At 47.0% G+C, this 21556-nt stretch overlaps 2 protein-coding genes across 5 annotated transcripts; both read left to right on the top strand.

The window, feature by feature from the left end:
• The first annotated feature begins 2550 nt into the window (after positions 1–2550).
• On the top strand, positions 2551–11084 carry LOC127760289 (S-type anion channel SLAH2-like). 4 transcript variants are annotated; one of them, XM_052284527.1, is made up of 3 exons: positions 2551–2880; positions 8724–10285; positions 10394–11084. In XM_052284527.1, the coding sequence occupies exons 2-3, from the start codon at positions 8738–8740 to the stop codon at positions 10820–10822; spliced, it is 1977 nt and encodes a 658-aa protein (XP_052140487.1). In that variant the 5' UTR covers positions 2551–2880; positions 8724–8737; the 3' UTR covers positions 10823–11084. The 4 variants fall into 4 exon arrangements, with proteins under 4 accessions (XP_052140487.1, XP_052140488.1, XP_052140486.1 ...); XM_052284528.1 differs by lacking the exon at positions 2551–2880 and adding an exon at positions 6981–7163; XM_052284526.1 differs by lacking the exon at positions 2551–2880 and adding an exon at positions 8275–8511.
• Positions 11085–15105: 4021 nt separating this feature from the next.
• Positions 15106–16934, top strand: LOC127758018 (protein TOO MANY MOUTHS). The gene has a single exon (XM_052283626.1). It carries the CDS (start codon positions 15266–15268, stop codon positions 16748–16750), a length of 1485 nt encoding a protein of 494 aa, XP_052139586.1. The 5' UTR covers positions 15106–15265; the 3' UTR covers positions 16751–16934.
• The last annotated feature ends 4622 nt before the right edge of the window (positions 16935–21556 follow it).

Here is a 21556-nt window from a genome sequence, read left to right as displayed (position 1 = left end):
CTCATTGATTTTATGGAGACTCCTGCATGGCTGCATCTAACACACACACGAAAAAAAATAACATGCATGCTGTATGTTCTTCACATCTAAAGACTGCTAGTAAACAATCTCGCATATAAACATATAAAGTCATTGTTTTACTTATTCTGATACTGGTGAAATCAATTATAGTCTCTTAATTCTATAAATAAAAAATATAAATTATTTATTCAACAAGAAATAGAGAAAAAGTTACTCACTCCGATTTATATTATAAGTCGGTTTGATTTTTTTAATAGTTAATTTTTTTTATCTTTGACTAAGTTTATAAAAAAAACATAGTAGTATATCCAACACAAAATATACATATAATAAAAAAATTCAATGTTACATTCAAGGGTACTAATTTGGTGTTTCAAATGTTACTAAATATTTTTATAAATTTAGTCAAACTTAAAAAAGTTTAATTAGAAAAAAATCAAAACGACTTGTAATATGAAACAGATAAAAGGCAACCGAAAAAGCTTTCAACCATTGAACCATACTAATGCAACACAAATCAATAAGATAGATATTTCAGAATTATCTTGGGAAAAAGGAGCTTTGTACTAGAAAGGGAGCACACACAAGTGGTACTTATCAAATATTTCGATGTGGTCAATTTTCCACGCCAAAAAATCCATCAACCCTACTCCCCAGCTAGCTGTACGTACGTGCCATCTTTGTGCAACGCGCACCAGGCGCGGCCTTCCAACTTTTGGCCAGGTCTGCAGCGCCTGACCACTGCCGGGTTCGGGGGCCATCAGGCGGACGCCCGGTCAGGTGGGCGATCGACACGGCGTCCCTGGCGCCGTTCCGTGAGCGAGCCGCCTTGTGACCCGATCGACAGATCGACTGATGAATCGCACGAAGTGGTTTTCGGTGACTCTCTTTCGGTCGGGTCTTGAGTCAGGCGCGTCGGGCGCGGCATGCGATCGATGGCAATGTGGCTTTTACAATGTCGTGTGCTTTCCGGCCGTCTCGGTCCAACTGCGACGGCCGGCCGCCTCTTCCGCCGTGCTGGCCGCGCCGGTATGTTGGAAAGGTGCCGGTGCACTAGCTAGCTAGTGTGGTTAATTACCATCGGAAAGCAGACACGATTTCTCATCTCAAGAAAAAAAAAAGAAAAGCAGATATACATTTTCTCATGCATTTTCACACACACCATATGCATCGGTCGGCCGGGGAGAATAAGGAAAAGGAGAAAACATTTCGGTGAATTTTCACAGGATCATATCAAATGCACAGTCGTACTGTCTTTTAACGACCACATGTGTCCAATCTGTTCCTTGGAATTTGGTTCCATTCTGACGTGTTATATGCGCTGAAGTACGTACTCCCCGTGGCTGTTACGTACGCCGCACTAGCACATATGGTTCGATATTCCTGTTCTAAACTTCAACAACATCCTGATTTTTCCTCGGTTTTCGTTAGCACGTTTTTCAAACTACTAAACGGTGTATTTTATATGAAAATTTTCTATATAGAAGTTGCTATAAAAAACAAATAAATCCATTTTCAATTTTTTAATAATTAAAACTTTATTAATTATATGATAATGACTTGTCTCATTTCACGTGTGCACTTAATCTTCATCCCTACCTCCCAAGCTAGGGCTAACCATGCCGGGTCGGATGGGATCCAACTTGGGCTGAAAACGGGTGTTTCCCAGGCAAATTTTCAGCATTATATTGACCACCATGCAACATACAAAGCCAAAGCTAGGCTGCAGAGTGGCGCCTTTTGGACCGGTTCTGGCGCATGCTAATTGCAAGCTAGCCTCCTCTCCTCCGGGAAAACCCATGAGCCGGACCCATGCCCATGATCGAAATCAATCGATCGTAGCTAGCCTCCCCACTTGCAACAGTTGCGGTGCACACTCTGCAGTACAGCACGCAGTACGAACACCACCTTTTACACATCGCTCCACGACGCACTTGAGTACTACTTGGCGGTGATCATGTCAGGATCACCGATTATTCCTCTTCATCAAAAAGAGTCACTGATGATGATAACCTTTCCTTGGCCCTATGTCCGTGTCCAACCGATCGAAGAGCGATCGCCGATCGGAACTCACCTGCCCGAGTAGAAGCCTCGTCGCGAGCACAGGCTACAGGCGTGGTAGTATAGGGGCCGGGGCTAGATCCTGACCGTTCCTACATGGCACTAGCTCAGATCACAAAGTCACTGACCAATGGCCGCTGACGAAGATGGTGGCCACTATCTTTGCCGACTGGCTGACGCATATCTCCCGTAGCAGAGGGCCCCCCATCCTCCTTTTGTGCGTGAGGTAGGAGTAGATCGAAGGATCGGCAAGCATATGGCTGCCATCGTGCACGACCTAATTAAACCATCCCTCCATCCCAAACACACATCAGATACACACCACCATACACGTCGAGACCAGTTGTGGTAATTCAATTTCTCCTCGTCGTTTTAAGTTAATTAACTACTTTAATTAGTTCACCTTTTTTTTCCAAGCTACCCTATAAAAACGGCGGCCTGTCTCGAGCTCCCAGAGTGCGAGAAGCACTACGACCACTGCCTAGCTCGGACTAGCTAGCTGCCTTTTGCTTCGCTTAAATCTTTCCGCATTCACCGCGAAATAATCCCATCCATAATCCGGCATCTCTCTAGCGATCTCGCGGCGGCGCCGGCAGCAGCTAGCAGCAGCAGCAGCAGCCAAGAACTGCACACGCAGCCAGCTACCAACAGCGGGGCAGGTGGTCGCTGATTTGTCGTCGAGGTCGCGTCGTTTTCGCGCATCTCGCGCGCGGGCAGGGCACCGCGCCGTCGTCAACGTTAACCGCAGAGCAGCGGCGGCTACGCTTGGAGGCTAGCGGCCGGGCGGCGACTAGCCAGGTACGTACGGATATACGCCGAAGTATATTACTTACTGACTTCATTCATTCCCCAGTTTTTCTAACTCCTCTGCCGCTAAGCTAGCTATAGCTAGCTAATTTATCTGCCGTTTGCTTACGCGATAAGACATGGACGTGAACCTCTAATTTATCTGTGGTATGTATTGTACCATACATGCATGGCTAGATGAGGACGGCCCCCGCTTGTCGCTTGCCGAGTTCTCGATTTATTAGTCCGTTTTCACAAAAGGATTTGGTCGGCTTGTTGTCCGTTTGCTCGATCGTGCTGGGTTTACTTCCAGGCTCTGGAGCCTAGTTAAGTGTTATCGTACGGCAATTGCTCTTAAGTTAATCCCGTGTCATAGCTGTCCACAACTAGCTGCGTACGCTAGCTTAGCTAGTATAGAAGCTACGGCTACCACTGATGTTTATATAGTGTACGGGTAGGTGATATTTTTGTTGCTACTAGTCATGTTTCAGATGATGTAGCTAGGTCGATCCGGAGTATATATTTGCTTGGTTGGATCTATTCAGCTGCTGACCTTGCTCCCATTGTCAGCTAAGGAAAAAGAAAAAAGCTAGCCCTCCGTTCTTAAAGATAAATATAGTATTTCTAGGTTATTTAGTAAAATTCAAAGTTAAAAGAGAACTATAGGCTAAATTTAAAATTACATGATTTTTCTCTTTTAAGCACTTGATTGGCTGAAAATGTTTTGGATATCCGGAATCAGCGTAAATAAAATACTCCATATACTTATTTGTAACTAAAAAGCCAAAGCACTAGCAAACTACTAAGTAACTTCTAAATTAGAAGCCTAATTGGTCCCATGCTGGCTTTTGCCGCCTAAAATAACCTCGGCAACAATATTTAATGAGAACGCACATTTTCAATTTTCGACTAATAAAATACTTAAGTAATAATTATATTGTAAGCTCCTTGGAGACTTCGGAGTCTGACTCTGATACTGTAGTAGTAGCATTCACCTTGTCTCTACGTATAGTACTACTAGTCTTACCGAAATACATAGAATAAATTAATTAGAGATAGCAGCTTCACGTTGTGGTCAAATAGTTTGTTTGCGTATGGTTGGTCGGAGAGCTACGTATTTTTATATCCGCTGAATTCAAAGATGGATCGACTCAAGGGTCCTTCTTTCATATTTAAATTGATTCAGATCTGTTTATGTTCCAGCATTAAAAAATATATATGGGCCTAACAAGTGCCAGCAGATTTCAAGTTGCTTAATCAGTTCATATGAGTTTAGCAAGTATACAAGCTATAATAATTAATAAGTCCCCTTCTTGTGTTGGTCGACGTCTATGACGGTAACGTATGACATATACTCCATAGTAGATCCATACTACTTACTCTGTTTCACAATGTAAGTCATTTTAGTATTTTTCATATTCATATTATTGTTAATGAATCTATATAAATATATATGTCTAGATTCATTAACATCAATATAAATAAATGCTAGAATGACTTACATTATGAAACGGAGGGAGTAGCTAGTATACTAGCTTACTACACTAAACCATCTCTTTTTGATGTTGTATATAAATTTTGTACTAAGTTTTGGACGGTATATACTCATCGCTGATTTTTATGTATTTGCAGTAGTACCATAAAGGAGAGACATTGGTATGTACTCCCTCCGTCCCAAAAAAAGACAAACCCTGGTTTCCGTGCCCAACGTTTGATCGTCCGTCTTATTTAAAAAAAATATGAAAAAAATTAAAAAGACAAGTCACGCATAAAATATTAATCATGTTTTATCATCTAACAACAATGAAAATACGAATTATAAAAAAAATTCATATAAGACGGATAGTCAAAGTTGGACACGGAAACCCAGGGTTTGCCTTTTTTTAGACGGAGGGAGTATATTTTTCTAACTTAATTAGTACTCCAGGGTATACATACTCTTCGCTGATTTTTGTGCATTTGCAGTTAGTACCATAAAGAAAATAAATCGGCATGTATATTTTTCTAATTAACTTAGTAGTACTCCAGGTCCTATGCATGGGAGTTCATGTGTGCCACTTGTTTTTCAAAGAATGCATGCTGGAATTCCTTCAGCATATTTAAATATTGGTCACACAAAAACTGCGACGTGAATGTTTGGAGGGTCATTTAGGAACGAGGTACAGATTGAAAGGATTGGTTCATGATGGATTTGGAATTCCTTGTTAGACTGTTGGTTTCCTTCTAGAGCTTGCAACATTTTTTTTCTCTATTTCCACAAGTATTGAGTGGAGGAAGATTACAGACCTGTCCACTGCATCATGGAACACACAACTATAGACTATTAAGGTCGGGACTGAGTGAAAGCTCATTCAGGACAAACCGAGGAAAAAAAAACTGCTACAGTATATGCAGATAATATCGAGTTTACCCCAAATCTGTTCTTGAAAATACCAACACTTTTAAATACACCCCCTCCCCTCCGGAAAAAAAACAGCTAGAAAATGTACTCCAAGGTTAAGACCAAGTAAAAAAGCTCCTATCAGGACTTAATTAACAAGATTTTTTTAAAAAATTGGGTAGGACAGAGTACAACAACTATATGCTATCAGAATAGATTTGTCCCACGTTTTCCGAACTGTCCTTGAATGGACAATTAATCACAAATTTGACATAATGGCAGAATGAGTTCATAACAGACGCACTAATCGTACTTTCACTTATTTTCAAGCTTGAAATGACATAAGGGACCATGTAGCCAAAGACTAATGAAACCACGCAGCCTGTCCGGCTAAAATGATGTACGTGGACCGTCGTTTGCCGCAGGCACGAAGAAAACATTATTCTTATTTTTCTGGGAGCCAACGTGAACCCTTGTTCCCAGGCACAAATTTCCTCGACTGAAAAGTTTTGCTGTTTTTTTTTCAAATTAAGACGAAATAACTATCAACCATGTACAATATTCCAGATCAACTGTCCAAAAAGCAATCACCCCTAAAGTAATAACCCAAAACACTACGGCTCCGGCTGGTTCAGCTGCATATCGATCATAATCGAAAGTGATATTTTCTTTCAAAGTTTGATTATTTCTTTTAACAAAAAGATAACGTGCTCCGAACACCCCTGAATCCCTGATAATAGAAGAGTCAGAAGCAGCGAGATGCGAGGAAAGCTGTCGTGGGAACCTAGGACGATGTAAACGATCGAGGGAAAATATACGGTGCAAACCATATATACAGTGAAAACTTGGAAACTACTGTTGGATCAACAAATGGACGTTCGAGATTCGTCCACGTCACCTTGGTAGTTCTAAGTTTTCACTGCATATATGGTTTGCACTACATATTTTCCCAACGATCCAACTGAAAATATCATCGCTTAGAGCTTCAGTTTCTACTTTCTACTGCCCCTATTACTGTAGCAGTCTCACCCATTTTTCTTCGGGGGCGGCGATGGGACACCTGTGCATTCTCCTCCCAAAATTCTCGGGAGAGGGTACGATGAGTACGTCACGTTTGCCTCGGCCGTCGCGCGCGCGCCTCGGCCCTCAGTTTTTATTTTTTCCTTTCTCTCTCTCTCTCTCTCTCCCCTCCTCCTCGACGCGACGCCCCAGTGACATCTCGGAAACGAACCGGCTCGCGCTCGCCTCTCGTACCCCCTTGGCCGGTGCCCGGTACACGGGCAAGCAGAGGCTACGCCGCGATCTCTCTCATTCTCTCGCGCGCTCGCGGATGCACGGGAGACGGGGACGCTGCTGCGGCGGCGGAGGAATCGTAGGAAAGCGTAGGGAGCACGTGGTGGTGGTTTCGTCGCGCGGTGCGAACGGTCGCTCGCGATTGGTCAAGGCGGGGGCACGGGGAGGGAGACTGTGCCCGACTGTGCGTGGGGCCCCCCCCGAGGAGTACGCGGGTTGTTGTTCGTCCGTGCGTGCGCTCTCGCTCGCGCTTTGACTCGCCACCTTTTGTATTTCCACGCTGTCTCTGCGCCCTCTTATTCTTTTCTCTCTTTTCATTCTGTAGGTCACTCATTTTTTTTTTCTCCCATTCTTTTTTTTCCGTCTTTGATTAAGAATGGTGAGGACACCCTGGGTGCCCTGCTTGACTAGTTCTATATATACTCGGTGAGCTGCGGTTGCGGCTATCACCTTCCTCAGCAGCACATAGCAAGCAGCTTCCTCTGCTGAGTGCTGGGCTAGAGGCTCTGCTTCCTTTGCGAGCTCTTTCATCTGTGTTCATCCTCTTCCAGTTCCAGCTTCATACATCGTAAGAGATCCTGCCGTGGAGTGTCGCACTGACGAACAGATTCTTAGGCCCAAGGTAAAGTATGCAGAGGAGTATGTAGTATAGTATGATTTTAGGAACTCTGCAGCGGCGTTTTCCCGTGTTTCGGTGTCATCCCTGTCGGTAGAGAAGATGAAGTTTATCTTTGCCTGCGCTAGCTTTGAGAGGTCTAATTTGGTTTTAGAAGCTGCTCTAATTCTAGCACGGGTGTCCATGTCCTCATGTCCTGTAGAGTCAGTTCTCTGTTCGTTGTTGCATGGGCATGTCTAGCTCAGATATGGCTGTGCAAGAACGACGTGTACGCGATGGATAGCTTGCCAACCTACCCCCAGCATCCAGGCAAGATGTTTGGTGGTGTCCGGGGGACTCTCGGTCACATCTGGGGGTGGGTCCCGGTTCAACACTTTCAGTCGGTCCAATGCTGCCCCGTAGCTTAGACTGCGACGTTAATTCGCATGTTGTTTTCTTCCATGGCTAGTTTATTGCGTCACATAGTAAGAGCAGCTAGTTTTCCGGTAATCTGGCGGCTCAGGGAGTCAGGGAGATCGACCGCAAAAAAGTCGTACTGGTGATCTACATATTCTCAGCGTGATCGATCTCTGAGATTGATGTGTCCGTGTGTCACAATCGTGTAGGACGTACTGGTCGGTCCGCCTATAGCCGGTCGTACATGTTCGGTTTCCACACGAGTCCGTCTAGGACCACACATTCTCATCTTGGTCTCCGGGCTCATATCTGTAACGAAAAACCTTTTGGAATTAGCGATATGTCATAATGTCAAACCAAGCAGAGCCAGCGACGGAGGCCGATCGTACGTTCGTACCCTGCTTGTCCAAGCCGATTAGTTATTGACTGATTTATTCCGGTTTTGATGTACTGTACTGTACCAGGGGAGACTGTAAGATTTTTTTTTTACTCCTAGTTTTCAGTCAAGGAGGAAGAAGTGTCGAATTTTGACAAGAAAAGACAACTGTTATTATTTTTCTTTTTCATTTTTCCCATTGCCGACGGCGACGTGCTTATTGGCGGTACACTGAACCTTCGCGAACAGTGGAGACGAAAACGGCCGTCACCGTCCCGTCGCCGTCATCCGGCCGGCGGCGTGCTCTGCCGCTCCACTGGCATGCACCCACAGTAGCACACCCCGGCGCGCATGCGGGAAAGGAGAATATCGTAGCCAACGTGCATTCCGGCCTCGTGCTTCCCCCAACTCGCGCGCGTCTCTATAAATCGAGCACCGGTCGCGCCGTGCCGAGCTGAGCCAAAATCGAGCCAGAAACTCCGGAAGCGTACGGGAGAAAAACTTGTTGTTTGCGTTTAGCGAGCTGTGAACTGTTTTGATGGTGCATGCTGAACGCGTGTAGAGAAGTAGAGAGAAATCCAGGTAAGATTAACTGTAGGTAGGATAGGTTGATATGGCCAGGATCGCCATACGGGAATGCCCACCCGTGCTTCGGCCGAATTGGCGTGTGATCTGGTACTGCGGTACTTGATGATTACGTTCTTGAGAAATTATTAAAACTTTGCTTTTTTTTTGTTGCTTTACTTGGGAGATTGATCGCTAAACGAGTCAATCTGTCGTTGTATGGTGTGCAGGTTTCGTGAACGGTATGGAGTTCGGCAACGACGTCCGGATCAGAATGGACGGTGGTGTGCACGGGGAGAGCGAGCAATCGTCCGGGGAAGCCGCTCTCCCGCGGCTGCTGATCGAGGTCCCCTCGCAGGTCATCGACGGCTTCGACTGCGTCGGCGGCGGTGGCGACGCCACGGCCACGGCCACGCTCAGCGAGCAGAGCAAGGAACTCGAAATGCTGGGCGAGGAGAAGGACGTCGTGATTAGCATCCCGGCGCCGGTGTACGCTCCACGATCCGTGTCGGTGTCGGCGGCGTACGAACACGAGGGCGCGCAGATACCGTACTCCGTGTCGCTGAGCATGCCGGCGTCGCCATCGGGGTTCCACTTCTCGCAGTTCGGGATGGCGGCGGCGAAGGCGAAGGCCGTCCACCGCGACGAGGCCCGCGTGGCGCCGGCGGAGACCAGGTTCGACGACGCGCACCCGCCGGCGGTGGGGCGAGTGCAGGCACACTCCCCGCGGCTGCTGCTGAATCAGACGCGGTTCCACTCGCAGCCCATCCTGCACCTGTCCAAGAACGACGAGACGACGCGGCGGTGCGACAGCACGCGCGACAAGCGGTTCGACCAGTTCAAGACCTTCTCCGGCCGCCTCGAGCGGCAGCTCTCCACCCTGCGCGGCCGGCCGGCGCAGGAGCACATGACCAACGGCGAGGGCGCCCCCGAGCCGAACATCGCCGAGGAGGAGACGGAGCAGGTCCCCGGCGCCGACCGCTACTTCGACGCCCTGGAGGGCCCCGAGCTGGAGACGCTGAGGGCGACGGAGACGACGGTGCTGCCCAAGGACGAGAAGTGGCCGTTCCTGCTGCGGTTCCCGATCAGCGCGTTCGGGATGTGCCTCGGGGTGAGCAGCCAGGCGATGCTGTGGAAGACGCTGGCGTCGGCGCCGCCGACGTCGTTCCTGCACGTCAGCCCGGTGGTGAACCACGTGCTGTGGTGGATCTCGCTGGCGCTGATGGGGTTCGTCTCCTTCATCTACCTGCTCAAGGTCGTTTTCTACTTCGAGGCGGTGCGGCGGGAGTTCTACCACCCGATCCGCGCCAACTTCTTCTTCGCGCCGTGGATCGCCTGCCTCTTCCTCGTCCAGGGCGTGCCGCGGCCGGTGACGGAGGTGCACCACGGCGTCTGGTACGCGCTCATGGCGCCCATCTTCTGCCTGGAGCTCAAAATCTACGGGCAGTGGATGTCCGGCGGCCAGCGGCGGCTGTCCAAGGTGGCGAACCCGTCCAACCACCTCTCCATCGTCGGAAACTTCGTCGGCGCGCTGCTCGGCGCCAAGATGGGGCTCCGCGAGGGCCCCATCTTCTTCTTCGCCGTCGGCCTCGCCCACTACATGGTCCTCTTCGTCACGCTCTACCAGCGCCTCCCCACCAATGTCACCCTCCCCAAGGAGCTCCACCCCGTCTTCTTCCTCTTCGTCGCCGCCCCCAGCGTCGCCTCCATGGCCTGGGCCAAGATCCTCGGCGAGTTCGACTACGGCGCCCGCATCGCCTACTTCATCGCCCTCTTCCTCTACATGTCACTGGTACGTAACACTTACGTGCAACGAGCACACTAGCTACTACAGTACGTAATTAATTAGTATTACTAAGCTCTGCATGCGTACTTAACAATGTCTTAATCCTGTGACCAGGCTGTGAGGATCAACTTCTTCAGGGGATTCAGATTCTCGCTGGCGTGGTGGGCGTACACGTTCCCGATGACCGGCGCGGCGATCGCGACGATCACGTACGCGACGGAGGTGACCAACGTGCTGACGAGGGCGCTCTCCATCGGCCTCTCCGGCATCGCCACCGTCACCGTCGCCGGCCTGCTGGTCACCACCATGTTCCACGCCTTCGTGCTCAAGGACCTCTTCCCCAACGACGTCTCCATCGCCATCACCCGCAAGAAGCCCAAGTTCAGCAAGATCCTCGCGCACTTCCGCTCATCCAGCTCCGACATGAAGGAGTATGTGCTCTCCATCTCCAAGCCGCCCAGCTCCGACTCCGACTCGTCGGTGTCGTCCAAGGCCACCACCGTGACCGATCCGTCGGTGACCAGAGTCAAGGCGGAGCCCTAAATCGACCCCAAGTATAGCTATCTCGTCGTTAGCTATACATAAATTCTTTAAATTATGATGTCTTGGGACAAAGATCATCGCCTTAATATGGTTGGACATTACGAGTAGTTAGTAATATAATATAATACGATCACATATAGTATAATATCCTTGGAGCAAGTTCGTGATGATGAGGATATAGAGGTCGAACGGGCAGTTTGTAAATCTACGGATGTGTGAGCTATGTGAATTATATTATTAATAAGAGAATTAATTTTGATCATTTTTTCCTACGACCTTATAATATCAATCTTAAACCTAGGGAGAGACATCCCTCCGAACATTTTTTATAAAACAATTGTGAGCATTTTAGATATTGAACACGAGACCTTAGGGTTGAAACCACACATCTTTTGCCACTACACTATCAAGTGCATCTCAATTTTGGACCTCAAGCTTTTTCTTTTTAACGGACAGGCCATTACCGACGATTTATATTAAGAATAAGGTGTCCTATTTTAAAGAGTAAACGAGACCAAACCTTATAGTGCCCAGTTAATTTGGGAAAAATGAGCAAACCACAATTACAACGCCTCACCAACAGCTAATCTAACCTAAGCTACCACGACGGAACCGACACAAGGCATCCGCCAAGTTTGTCATAGAGACGACACAATAGCCCACATATGTTATTGTTGCCAAGCTTGCCACCCAAGCGACACAACAGCTTCGACTTCACTGCAATGCTACTCCAACGCCAAAAAGAGCAAACAGAAATGATACTCATGAAGGACATCAGTCCAAACTACCAAAGAACCATTTCCTGCACGCAACTAGCATCAACAATCCTATAAAGAGATTGCAGTACTGTGTCATCGTTGCCAAGCTTTGTCGCACCCTTACAATGAAGTAGCTCCGACTCTACCCAGCAGCAACCAAATAAGAATGCTGAACACCCACGGTAGAGCAAGGAACGGAAGCAAGGCAGCGAAGGCCTCGTCAAACAGCTAGACTTGTAGGGCTTTGGAGGCATTGCAGGAGTCCACCGATGGCTACCATTGTGCGCGAAAGGTTCTTGATGCTAGGAGATGTCAACGCCAAAACGACGCCTCCAAGAAGGGGAACGACACCTAATGGCGTCGTCGTCATGCCGGCCCATGGCCTGGCAAGGCTTTCACCAGTGATTCCTATTCAAAGGTCCACACAACCATCGTGTACAACAACCATCGTCGGACCACCACACCAACCCTTTAGCACCCAAACCCAGTCAATGACCGTCGTCAGTCACCACCGCTACTGCTAGCACCCAAGCGACCCACGCCGGCTTCCTCCTCACGCAGACCCCTGCCAGGCATGGCCACGTGTCACTACGAGCCTCATGCATCGCCATCCACGGCGTCACAGTGACTCCACCGGCGTCGCCCTCGCGCCGCCACCAGCACGGGCACGCCGCACCGCACCTCCCGTCCACGCCCTCCTGTCCACGCCGCGCCGTTGCGACCTCCTGCCGCGCGTCGCCATCGGCACCGCTGCCCACGCCGGCTGCTCCCCGCCTAGGATTGAGCAGGGGTGCCGCCGCAGAAACTGGATCTGGGAGCTCCAGATCCAGCACTGCCGCCATCATCTTCGCTCCCGCGACCAAGCTCCACCGCCGCCTGCGTCTCCGTCTTGGCAAACGCCGGATCCATCTCCGGGAGCACTGGATCCGTCGCTCCCTTGCCATCTCTAGCCGTCGTGGCGGCGCTCCGTCCTCCCGCGCCGAGGATGAGTTTCACGGGCCGCCTTGTCCACGTCGCCGCCTTCCTGGCTTGCCGCCCGGTTTTCTAGCGGCGAGCTCCAGGGGCGGCAAGGTGTCGAGGATTGGTGGGAGGTGGCGGCGGGGGAGGCTAGGGTTTCGCCCCCGAGCCGCCCGCGCGAGAGCGACGCGGGGACAAGAAGTTGGCAACTACTCCCTTCGTTTCAGGTTACAAGATGTTTTGACTTTGGTCAAAGTTAAACTATTTTAAGTTTGACTACGTTTATAGACAAATATAGTAATATTTTAATATCAAATTAGTTTCATTAAATCAATAATTGAATATATTTTCATAATAAATTTGTCTTGGGTTGAAAATGATATTATTTTTTCTATAAACTTAGTCAAACTTGAAGTAATTTGACTTTAATCAAAGTTAAAACGTTTTGTAAACTGAAACAGAGGGAGTAAATAACTTGGACCTCAAGTTTGCGACCTCTTTTAGTTGAATCGATTCATACATACAAAAAAAGACGATGTTTCCTGGTTCAGAAATCAGAAAGTGGACTGAGCACAGCCGGATAGCACGAAGCATTTAGCACGCATTGAGTGCGTTCCCGAGTAGTGCACTACTACATGCTGTTGACATGCACTGCAGCAACCGATCTCTCTGAACAGTGAACGACCAAATTCTTGTGGAAATCTAGCAGATGCTGATGATGGTCTGATCTGTAGTAACTGACAAAGTCGCCGGCTTCAGATGGAGAATGTGTTGTGTGTCGCAACACGCTAAACAAGCTTTATAAAAACACTTTCTGCATGCATGGTTATCCTCCGTACTGAATGACTGAATGATGAATTCCCTGAACGTTTTCCCAATTCTAAAACACGCAGCCTTAATTTGACTGCATTTCTCTGCAGTGTACGTTTGGCATCGGTTGGACCCTTGGATGTGTGCATTTCTCCTGGCATATTTTCGGCGAGCTGTCTGACTGGGCAAGGAGTCCTTTAAATAAGGATAAAAGAATTGATGTCATCACGTGCGACTGTACTGTCAAGGCTGATTAATCTGAACTCCAAAGTTTACCTAATGCTGATTGTTCTGTACTTTCAGGTAGTGTTGTCCAGCGGGATAGTAATCAACCAAAGGATGAGTTTTCTTTGTCTAGTCTGGCAGTCCCTGTGGGTGACAGTCACAATTCTGTATGGGCACTGGGCAGCATGGCTAAGGCATGAAGCATGAGATCGCGCAAATTGGTCCATTAGTGATTAGCTCAGGTTCAGAGCCCCTTCACAAAGTTAGGTGCGTATCCAGTCAGAGGCTACACATTTGCGGCACACCAGATTACCAGGTGGAATCGAGAAAAACGGGGACAAAACAAAATTGCTTCGAGAAAATTTGCAACGAAAATAGTCCTCTTGAAAGATATTGAACACATAGTGTCGTCTTGAAGTACTGAATACAGTGTAGGGGACAAGATATTAATTGTATCATTGTATGTTCAGAAATCAAGGATTCAGGATGGATATAGCTGTAAGGTAACGGAGAACTCTTGTTTCTTGATCCATAGCTGAGCCCATTGAGCCAGCTATATGATCTGGAGGCCTTTGGGCCTCTTATTGGGCTACCTGGCTTTCTTGCTTCTCATTTCTCTTCGTTGATTTTCGTTTGTTTTCCTCGTTGCTGAATTCTGAAGACCTGGGGTCTGAGAAAGTGCAGCAAGCAAACCTGAAAGACTGAAACGTCAGGATGACCTGTGAAGAGGAAGGAACTAGTGAATTTCTACATTTGGATAGGACAACGAGGAAGAATAACTTATCAGAGGTTTTTTTTTTCTTTTTGCCCATGTCATCGTCAGTATGGCTTGAAAGATCAAATATTTGATCATTTATTTCTCAGTCTTGCTGTAATAGTAATCTTGAAATAACCATCTGCATTTCAGTTCATCAATAGGGTTATGACACTGCAAACATTAGCCTTTGCTATAATGACACTGGACCCACATTTCATAGACATAGATGGACCCATTTATCATCCACTCGGAGTCTCAAAACAGCGAAGCCCCCATGTTTGCAGTCCGAATATTGCAATTTTCTCATGAAAATGCGAGCTGGGAGTAAAACGAAATGCAGTCAGGTAGACCAGTGAGCCAGGGATGGTAGTACTCTGCAGTCTGCAAGAACAGCATTAACCTTTCCTCTGCATCTCAACTACTGCCTACTTGTGATTTTTCATCCACAACGCTAACTTCAGGCTCCAGATTACGAACGTCTTGATCTTTTCGCGAACGCACGAACGTCTTGATCGAACAAACAGCAACTGTTTACACTGCCACTGAACCGCTGAACCGCAGGTCGCCTGTAGCAAAACAATACAAAAACAATACAATTACCAGATCAAAATTGCTAGCAGAGGCATGCTCTCACTGCTCCATGCCACCAGGATGTCGCGCAATATTGTTCAGTTCCGATTTCCCGTGAAACCAATTGAATGCAGGCAAATCCTCAGTTCATTTACTCCATTTCTCCCCCATATCCCGTGACCACCATTTACTCGTCTCTCGCCGCATTCACCCGCCACGAACACTGCGGCCTCCGCGAGTCGGCGGCCTCGGCGCGCGCGCCTCTGACACTATAAAACCTGCGCCTTCTGCCACCCTCTTCCCTCCAAATTCCCAACGGTCGTGACCCTTCCGAGCGCATCGCGTCGCACGAGCGTGCAAGGTGATATGGTGGCCTCTGCGCTCTCCGCGACGGCGGCGGCGGCGGTGGTGGTGGCCGTCGTGGCGGTGCTGGTTGCGGTGTGCAGGGGGGAGTTCACGGTGGTGGTGCCGGACTCGTCGTCGTCGGCGGCGCTGGTGAACGCGCCGCAGACGGGGCTGTCGGACCGGGCGCGCACCGACCCGGCGGAGCAGCGCGCGGTGCAGGAGGTGATGGCGGCGACGGGGAACGGGTGGGCGTCGGGCATCGCCGACGTGTGCCGCGGGCGGTGGCACGGCATCGAGTGCGTGCCCGACCGCGGGGAGGTGTACCACGTCGTGTCGCTCTCCTTCGGCGCGCTCTCCGACGACACCGCCTTCCCGGCGTGCGACGCGGCGCGGGCCACGCTGTCGCCGGCCGTGCTCGCGCTGCCGCACCTCAGGTCGCTCTTCTTCTACCGATGCTTCACGGCCAACCCGCAGCCCGTCCCGGCGTTCCTCGGCCGCCTCGGCCCGGCGTTCCGTTCGCTGGTGCTCCGGGAGAACGGCCACGTCGGGGCGATCCCGCCGGAGCTCGGGAACCTGACGGCGCTGCGGGTGCTCGACCTCCATGGCAACAACCTCACATCCGCCATCCCAGCCACCGTCCAGTCCCTCGCGCACCTCCAGCTTCTCGACCTGAGCTACAACCAGCTCGCCGGCGAGGTGCCACCCTTCAAGTTCCAGCACCTAAGCATCCTGGACCTCAGCCACAACGCGCTGCAGGGCGGCGTCCCGGCGAGCCTAGGGCAATGCCGTTCGCTGCTCAAGTTCGACCTCAGCCAGAACCGCTTCGCCGGCACGATCCCCGACGCGCTCGGCGACCTGTCCGACCTCATCCTGCTCGACCTCAGCCACAACGCGCTGTCCGGCCCGATCCCGGCGGCGCTCGGCAGGCTGTCGTCGCTGCGGTCGCTCATCCTCGGCGACAACCGGATGCAGTTCACGACGGTCCCCGGCGACATCTTCGCCGGGCTCAGGGCGCTGACGACGCTGGTCCTCTCCGGCATGGGGCTGGAAGGGTCGTTGCCGGAGTCGATCGGGGAGCTGGGCCACCTCCGGGTGCTGCGGCTGGACAACAACGAGTTCACCGGGGTGATCCCGGCGAGCTTCCGGCGGCTGGAGCGGGCGAGCGAGCTCCGCGTGGACGGCAACCGGCTGGTGGGGCCGATCCCGTTCGGGAAGGAGATGATGTGGCGGCTAGGCAAGAAGCTCCGCGTCGGCGGCAACGAGGGGCTCTGCTACGACGCCAAGCAGCAGGGCCTTGAGGGCGTCGTCGCGCTGGCCGGCGTCGCCGACTGCGACAGCGTCAGGAGCCGCACGACGCAGCACCTGGGAGGCCGCCTGAGGAACACCGGCGGCTTGCCGGCGGCGGCGGCTGCTGCTCCCAGCGTCGGCGTCGGCGCGGGCGTTTGTGTCGGGAGTTGGCACGTTTTCGTCGGCGTTCTCGTGTCGCTGCACCTTGCGAGGTTGTAACGTTCTGCCTTGTGTTGGTTGAAGCGTGCCTGCCAGCGTGGGCTGCACGCATGGACCTGACCAAGGTCCATGGTGTAAATTAGGGCGTAGGGAAATTTTGATCAGGAGGATTTGTACAGTGTTCTTGCTGATTGAGGTGTTGTTTGTTGTTTCGTCAGGAAATAAAGGGAACGTTCGATCTGTCCTGTCGTTCTGGTTTGCTTCTGTCGTCTGTCTTTTGCAGTTAATGTCTGACCCGTTTATATTAGGCCCATGGTGGCCCATCCGCGGTATAACGATGTGGATTGGAGTAAGTTCATTTTTGGTCCTTAACTTGACAGCGAGTTCGATTTTCGTTCCTGAATCAAATTACCATATACATCAACAGTCAAAACCAGTGCAAATAAGATCCCAATGTGGTTTAGATGGCTTTCTTGTCTTACGTGACGGTGAAATGGCACCGGAAGCAAATTATAAAGATTAAATAGTATGTAAGACAAAAGATAAAAAAAAAAGTTAGACCCACATGTCAGTGGGTCCCACCCTCATCTCTATCTCCATGATCGATAGCACGTCAGCGCCTCCTTCTTCCCTCTTCCTCCCGGCCATCCTCGAGCTCCATTGTCACCGACTGACTGACTTTTTAATTTTTATATTTTGCCATGTCACTGACACGTAGAACGAGAACCAAGTCAAACCTACTATGTAGGCGCCACGTCAGTCACAAGGCCCGAAACGTCTTGGGATAAATTAGCTATTAATTAAATGCTTACGACGTGATGAAAAAATAATGGCTAATTGATTACTACCTCCGTCCTCGAATATAACAACTTCTATCTATAAATCTAGACATATATATGTCCAGACTCATTGCTAGAAATGCTTATATTCTAGAACGGAGGGAGTAATTGCTTATGATGGTAATTAATTATTTAATCATGCAAGTTCGTTCTGTAGTGCTGTGAGTTCGCATCCGTCCGATTTCCTTCGTGCAAAGCCGAGCACTCATCGCGCTAAGTCCTGATATAAAACTCGCCCCCTCCCCTCTCTTCAGCGGTAATAATATACTTTTGCTAATTTCTTCTAGAAAACCGGTGAAAATTATTTATTGAGTAAATTTCACAAAACTACATATACTTTGACCAAATTATCACAAAACTACAGATTTAGCAACAAATTTATCACAAAACTACATGTTTAAGACTAATTATCACAAAACTACATATTTAATAATAAAATTATCACAAAACTACATATTTTGGGGGTTAAATTCGTTGCACTAATATTATGTTTGAGTTGAAAATGTTCAAGTTTTATGATTAATTGATATTAAACATGTAGTTTTGTGATATCTTTGTTACTAAAATCTATAGTTTTGAGATATTTTATCTTAAATCTGTAGTTCCGTGATAAAATTAGTGTTAAATCTGTAGTTTTGTGATACATCATGTTAAATCTGTAGTTTTCTGATAATTTGACCAAAATACCTGTAGTTTCGTGAAATTTACTCTTATTTATTTTTTTTTGAAACGTTTTAATTTTCATTAGGCTTGGAGCCTTGGACCCACTGTGTCTTTTTTAAAAAAAAAAAAACTGACACACTGGGTTAAGTGGGCACGCGTAGGTGTACGAGAGCGCAAGCATGTGGAGCATAGCATATGCCATGTGTAGGCCTTGCTTGGGCACATTCAATGACGATGTGCTCACACTGACCATACATGTGTATCTTCATGCTCAATATTATTCGTACATGGCAAGCCATCATGGTTAAATTATGACTACGGTTATTATGGGCATGTTTGGTTCATTGCCCAAATGAACCAGGTAAAAAAGGAATAAGTTCATTTTACATCCCTAAGCTTTTTGTTTATCTAAATACACCTCCTAGCTACAAAATCTATTAACTTATTAAAGAAATAGAAAAATGAGCCTCCACGTTCGCTCTCACGGCCTAAAATTCCCACATTAATCGGAGAAAAAGAAAAACAGAGTCGATATAGAAGTACAATTTAGAAATAGTTGAAATTCGGAATTAAGAAATAAGAAATATTGGAAGAGGAGACTAGAGTCCATATAGAAATACAATTTAGAAAGAGTTGAAATTCGGAATTAAAAAATAAGAAATATAGGAAGAGGAGACTAGAGTCCATATAGAAATACAATTTAGAAACAGCTGAAATTCGGAATTAAAAATAAGGAATATTGGAAGAGGAGACTAGAGTCCATATAGAAATACAATTTATAAATAACTGAAATTCGGAATTGAAAAATAAGGAATATTAGAAGTAGAGTATAGAGTCCATATAAAAATACAATTAAGAAATAATAGAAATTCGGAATTAAAAATAAGGAATATTAGAAGTAGAGTATAGAGTCCATATAAAAATACAATTAATAAATAATATAAATTCGGAATTAAAAATAAGGAATATTAGAAGTAGAGTATAGAGTCCATATAGGAATTTAAAACTAATTAAAATTCGGAATAAACATAATAAAATTAAAAGTAGAGTTTAGAGTTCGTACAAAAATATAATTTACAAATAACTAAAATTCGGAATTTAAACAAAACATGGGAAGAAGAGTCTAAAGTCAATATAGAAATACAATTTAGAAGTAGCTGAAATTTGAAATTAAAAATTAAAAAATATTGAAAGATGAGTTTAGAGTCCACATAGAAATATAATTAGAAATAATAAAAAAAATAAGAATTAAAAATAAATAATATTGGAAGAAGAGACTAGAATCTATATAGAAATACAATTTACAGATAACGAAGATTCGGAATTAAAAAAATATTGAAAGACGAGTCTAGAGTCCATATATGAATATAATTTACAAATAACTAAAATTTGATATTAAAAATAATTAATAACTAACACGCATATAAAATACAATATGAATATTACACATTAGTAGTTTCGTAAAGTTAGTACAAAATTTAAAATTATGTTGTCATTTTAATATATTTGAATAATACATTAAGAAAACATATATGCTATTATATGAGAGAAAATATAATGATGCTAGCCGCGTAATCTGCGCGGGCCACCATGCTAGTTAGGTATAATGCATCACCTAACTATCAATACTGAATATTTTACCCCCTCGAGTTGTTTTACTATAGTTTTGCTACACGTGGATATCTCATAGGATGCCAACTGTTCAATAAATCCACATCATCTAAACAATAGAGGGCTCACCCACTTCATCTTCTTCCTCCTTTCTCCCTCTCCTCCGTCTCTCTTACCCCACACAGTGCGGCTAGTGAGGCTTCAAGAGCGGCTAACGATGAGCGCTTTTTTCCCCTTCTCTCTACTCCCCCTTTGTTGCCACACCCCTGAGCGCTAGTGAGCTTGATCTCTCCCTCCCAACTACCCTTCTAAGAGCTGGTGAGCTCTAGATCGCCCTCCCCCGTCGCCGCCCCCTTCTCACTGCCCCATTCTGGGCCGAGCGTTGGCGAGCACAAGCTAAAGATCCAACATCCTGCCTCCCTTCCTCGAGCTGGAGCACAAGCACGAGCTCGAGCTACTTGGGGATGCCGAGTTCAGCGAAGGCGACTAGGCTTTGAGATGAGGAGTTCGAGCTAAACGAGGAAGAAGCGGATGCGGAGCTTGAGCTGGACCGAGCTGGACCTTGTCCTTGACCAGGCGATGATGCCTTGTCAGATACCGCGCTGCCGCTTGACGTAGCTTTTCCCCCCTCCGTTGCATGTGCCTTGTCATGGATGGGCTAGCGGGGAGTGGAGGGAGGGAGCTCATTGGCTGCCTCCAACCTTCCATTCCTCGTTTTCCTCATCACAGCCCCCTCTTCCTTGCCCCTCTCCACACGTGACCGGTGAGATGGTTTGACTGGTGGGACTATGCTGATGTGGCGTTCAAATGAATCAAAACCAGTCTTAAAATTGCTCGAGGGCGTAAAATGATTGGTATTGATAGTTAGGGGTATATTATACCTGATTTTGTAGTTCGGGGTGTATTTTAGGCAAACATAAGAGTTTGGGGGTGTAAAATGGACTTATCCCTGTAAAAAATCTATCATCCATTTGGTTTTGTTTTTTTAAATGGCATTGAAAAATTATTTGACATCCATTTCTTTACAATATTACAAATCTAGGGCTAGTTGATCTTGCCCAAAAAAAAGGAACACTCCAAACAACTTCGTTAAAGTTTTGGTAATTATTAAATCTTGTCGTAGACAAAAAAAAAAAGAAAATTGAAAGCCTAGGATTGACATAGAATAAAGGACTTGTCCAATTTGTAGCCACTCTCAACTCTACCTTACTAAAATTTGGTTGAACTTTGAAAAGTGCAAATATCTAGAAGTATCAAAGTTTGGTAACATAGCTGATGTGAAAAACTACTAAGATTTCTAACATATGTTTGGTTTGTTACCCTACTAGAGTTTTATAAAGCCAAAATTTAATAAGGTTAAAAGTTACAATTAAGTGAATAAGTTTAAAATGTACTGTATGCGCCATTGCCCTCAAGGGATGGTGTTGGTAGGACACATTTTGTTTTGTTTTTTTTTTCTGCAGCTAGAGTTTCACCATGCCTTCTAGTTCTAGGTTAAAGGGTAAATTGGAACAATGCCATTATAATTTTGCAAAGTTTGAGATATGCCATCGGTATCTCAATGACATGTAGGACCCACATGAGTCAATGATATGTGGGTCAGGATGGCATATCTCAAATTTTGAATTAAGTTGGAAAAAACAGACAATATGCCACTCCACAAGATTGTAAAGGATAAAATGCCATCCATTAGAGTGCAAAGGATAAAATGCTACTCAATAGCTTATCATCAGTATACTTTGCCACTTTGAGT

Source organism: Oryza glaberrima, chromosome 1, assembly GCF_000147395.1.
Source record: "Oryza glaberrima chromosome 1, OglaRS2, whole genome shotgun sequence".
Classification (NCBI taxonomy): Eukaryota; Viridiplantae; Streptophyta; class Magnoliopsida; order Poales; family Poaceae; genus Oryza; species Oryza glaberrima.
Note: the sequence above shows the minus strand (reverse complement) of the source record. Positions and strands in the feature narration are given on the sequence as shown.

Excerpts from the sequence above, each read along its gene's own strand:
- LOC127758018 (XM_052283626.1), top strand. The coding sequence starts at position 15,266 with ATGGTGGCCTCTGCGCTCTCCGCGACGGCGGCGGCGGCGGTGGTGGTG.
- LOC127760289 (XM_052284526.1), top strand. The coding sequence starts at position 8,475 with ATGCTGAACGCGTGTAGAGAAGTAGAGAGAAATCCAG. Across the intron at positions 8,512-8,723 it reads AGAAGTAGAGAGAAATCCAG|GTTTCGTGAACGGTATGGAG; the intron begins GTAAGATTAACT and ends TATGGTGTGCAG. Across the intron at positions 10,286-10,393 it reads TCTTCCTCTACATGTCACTG|GCTGTGAGGATCAACTTCTT; the intron begins GTACGTAACACT and ends TCCTGTGACCAG.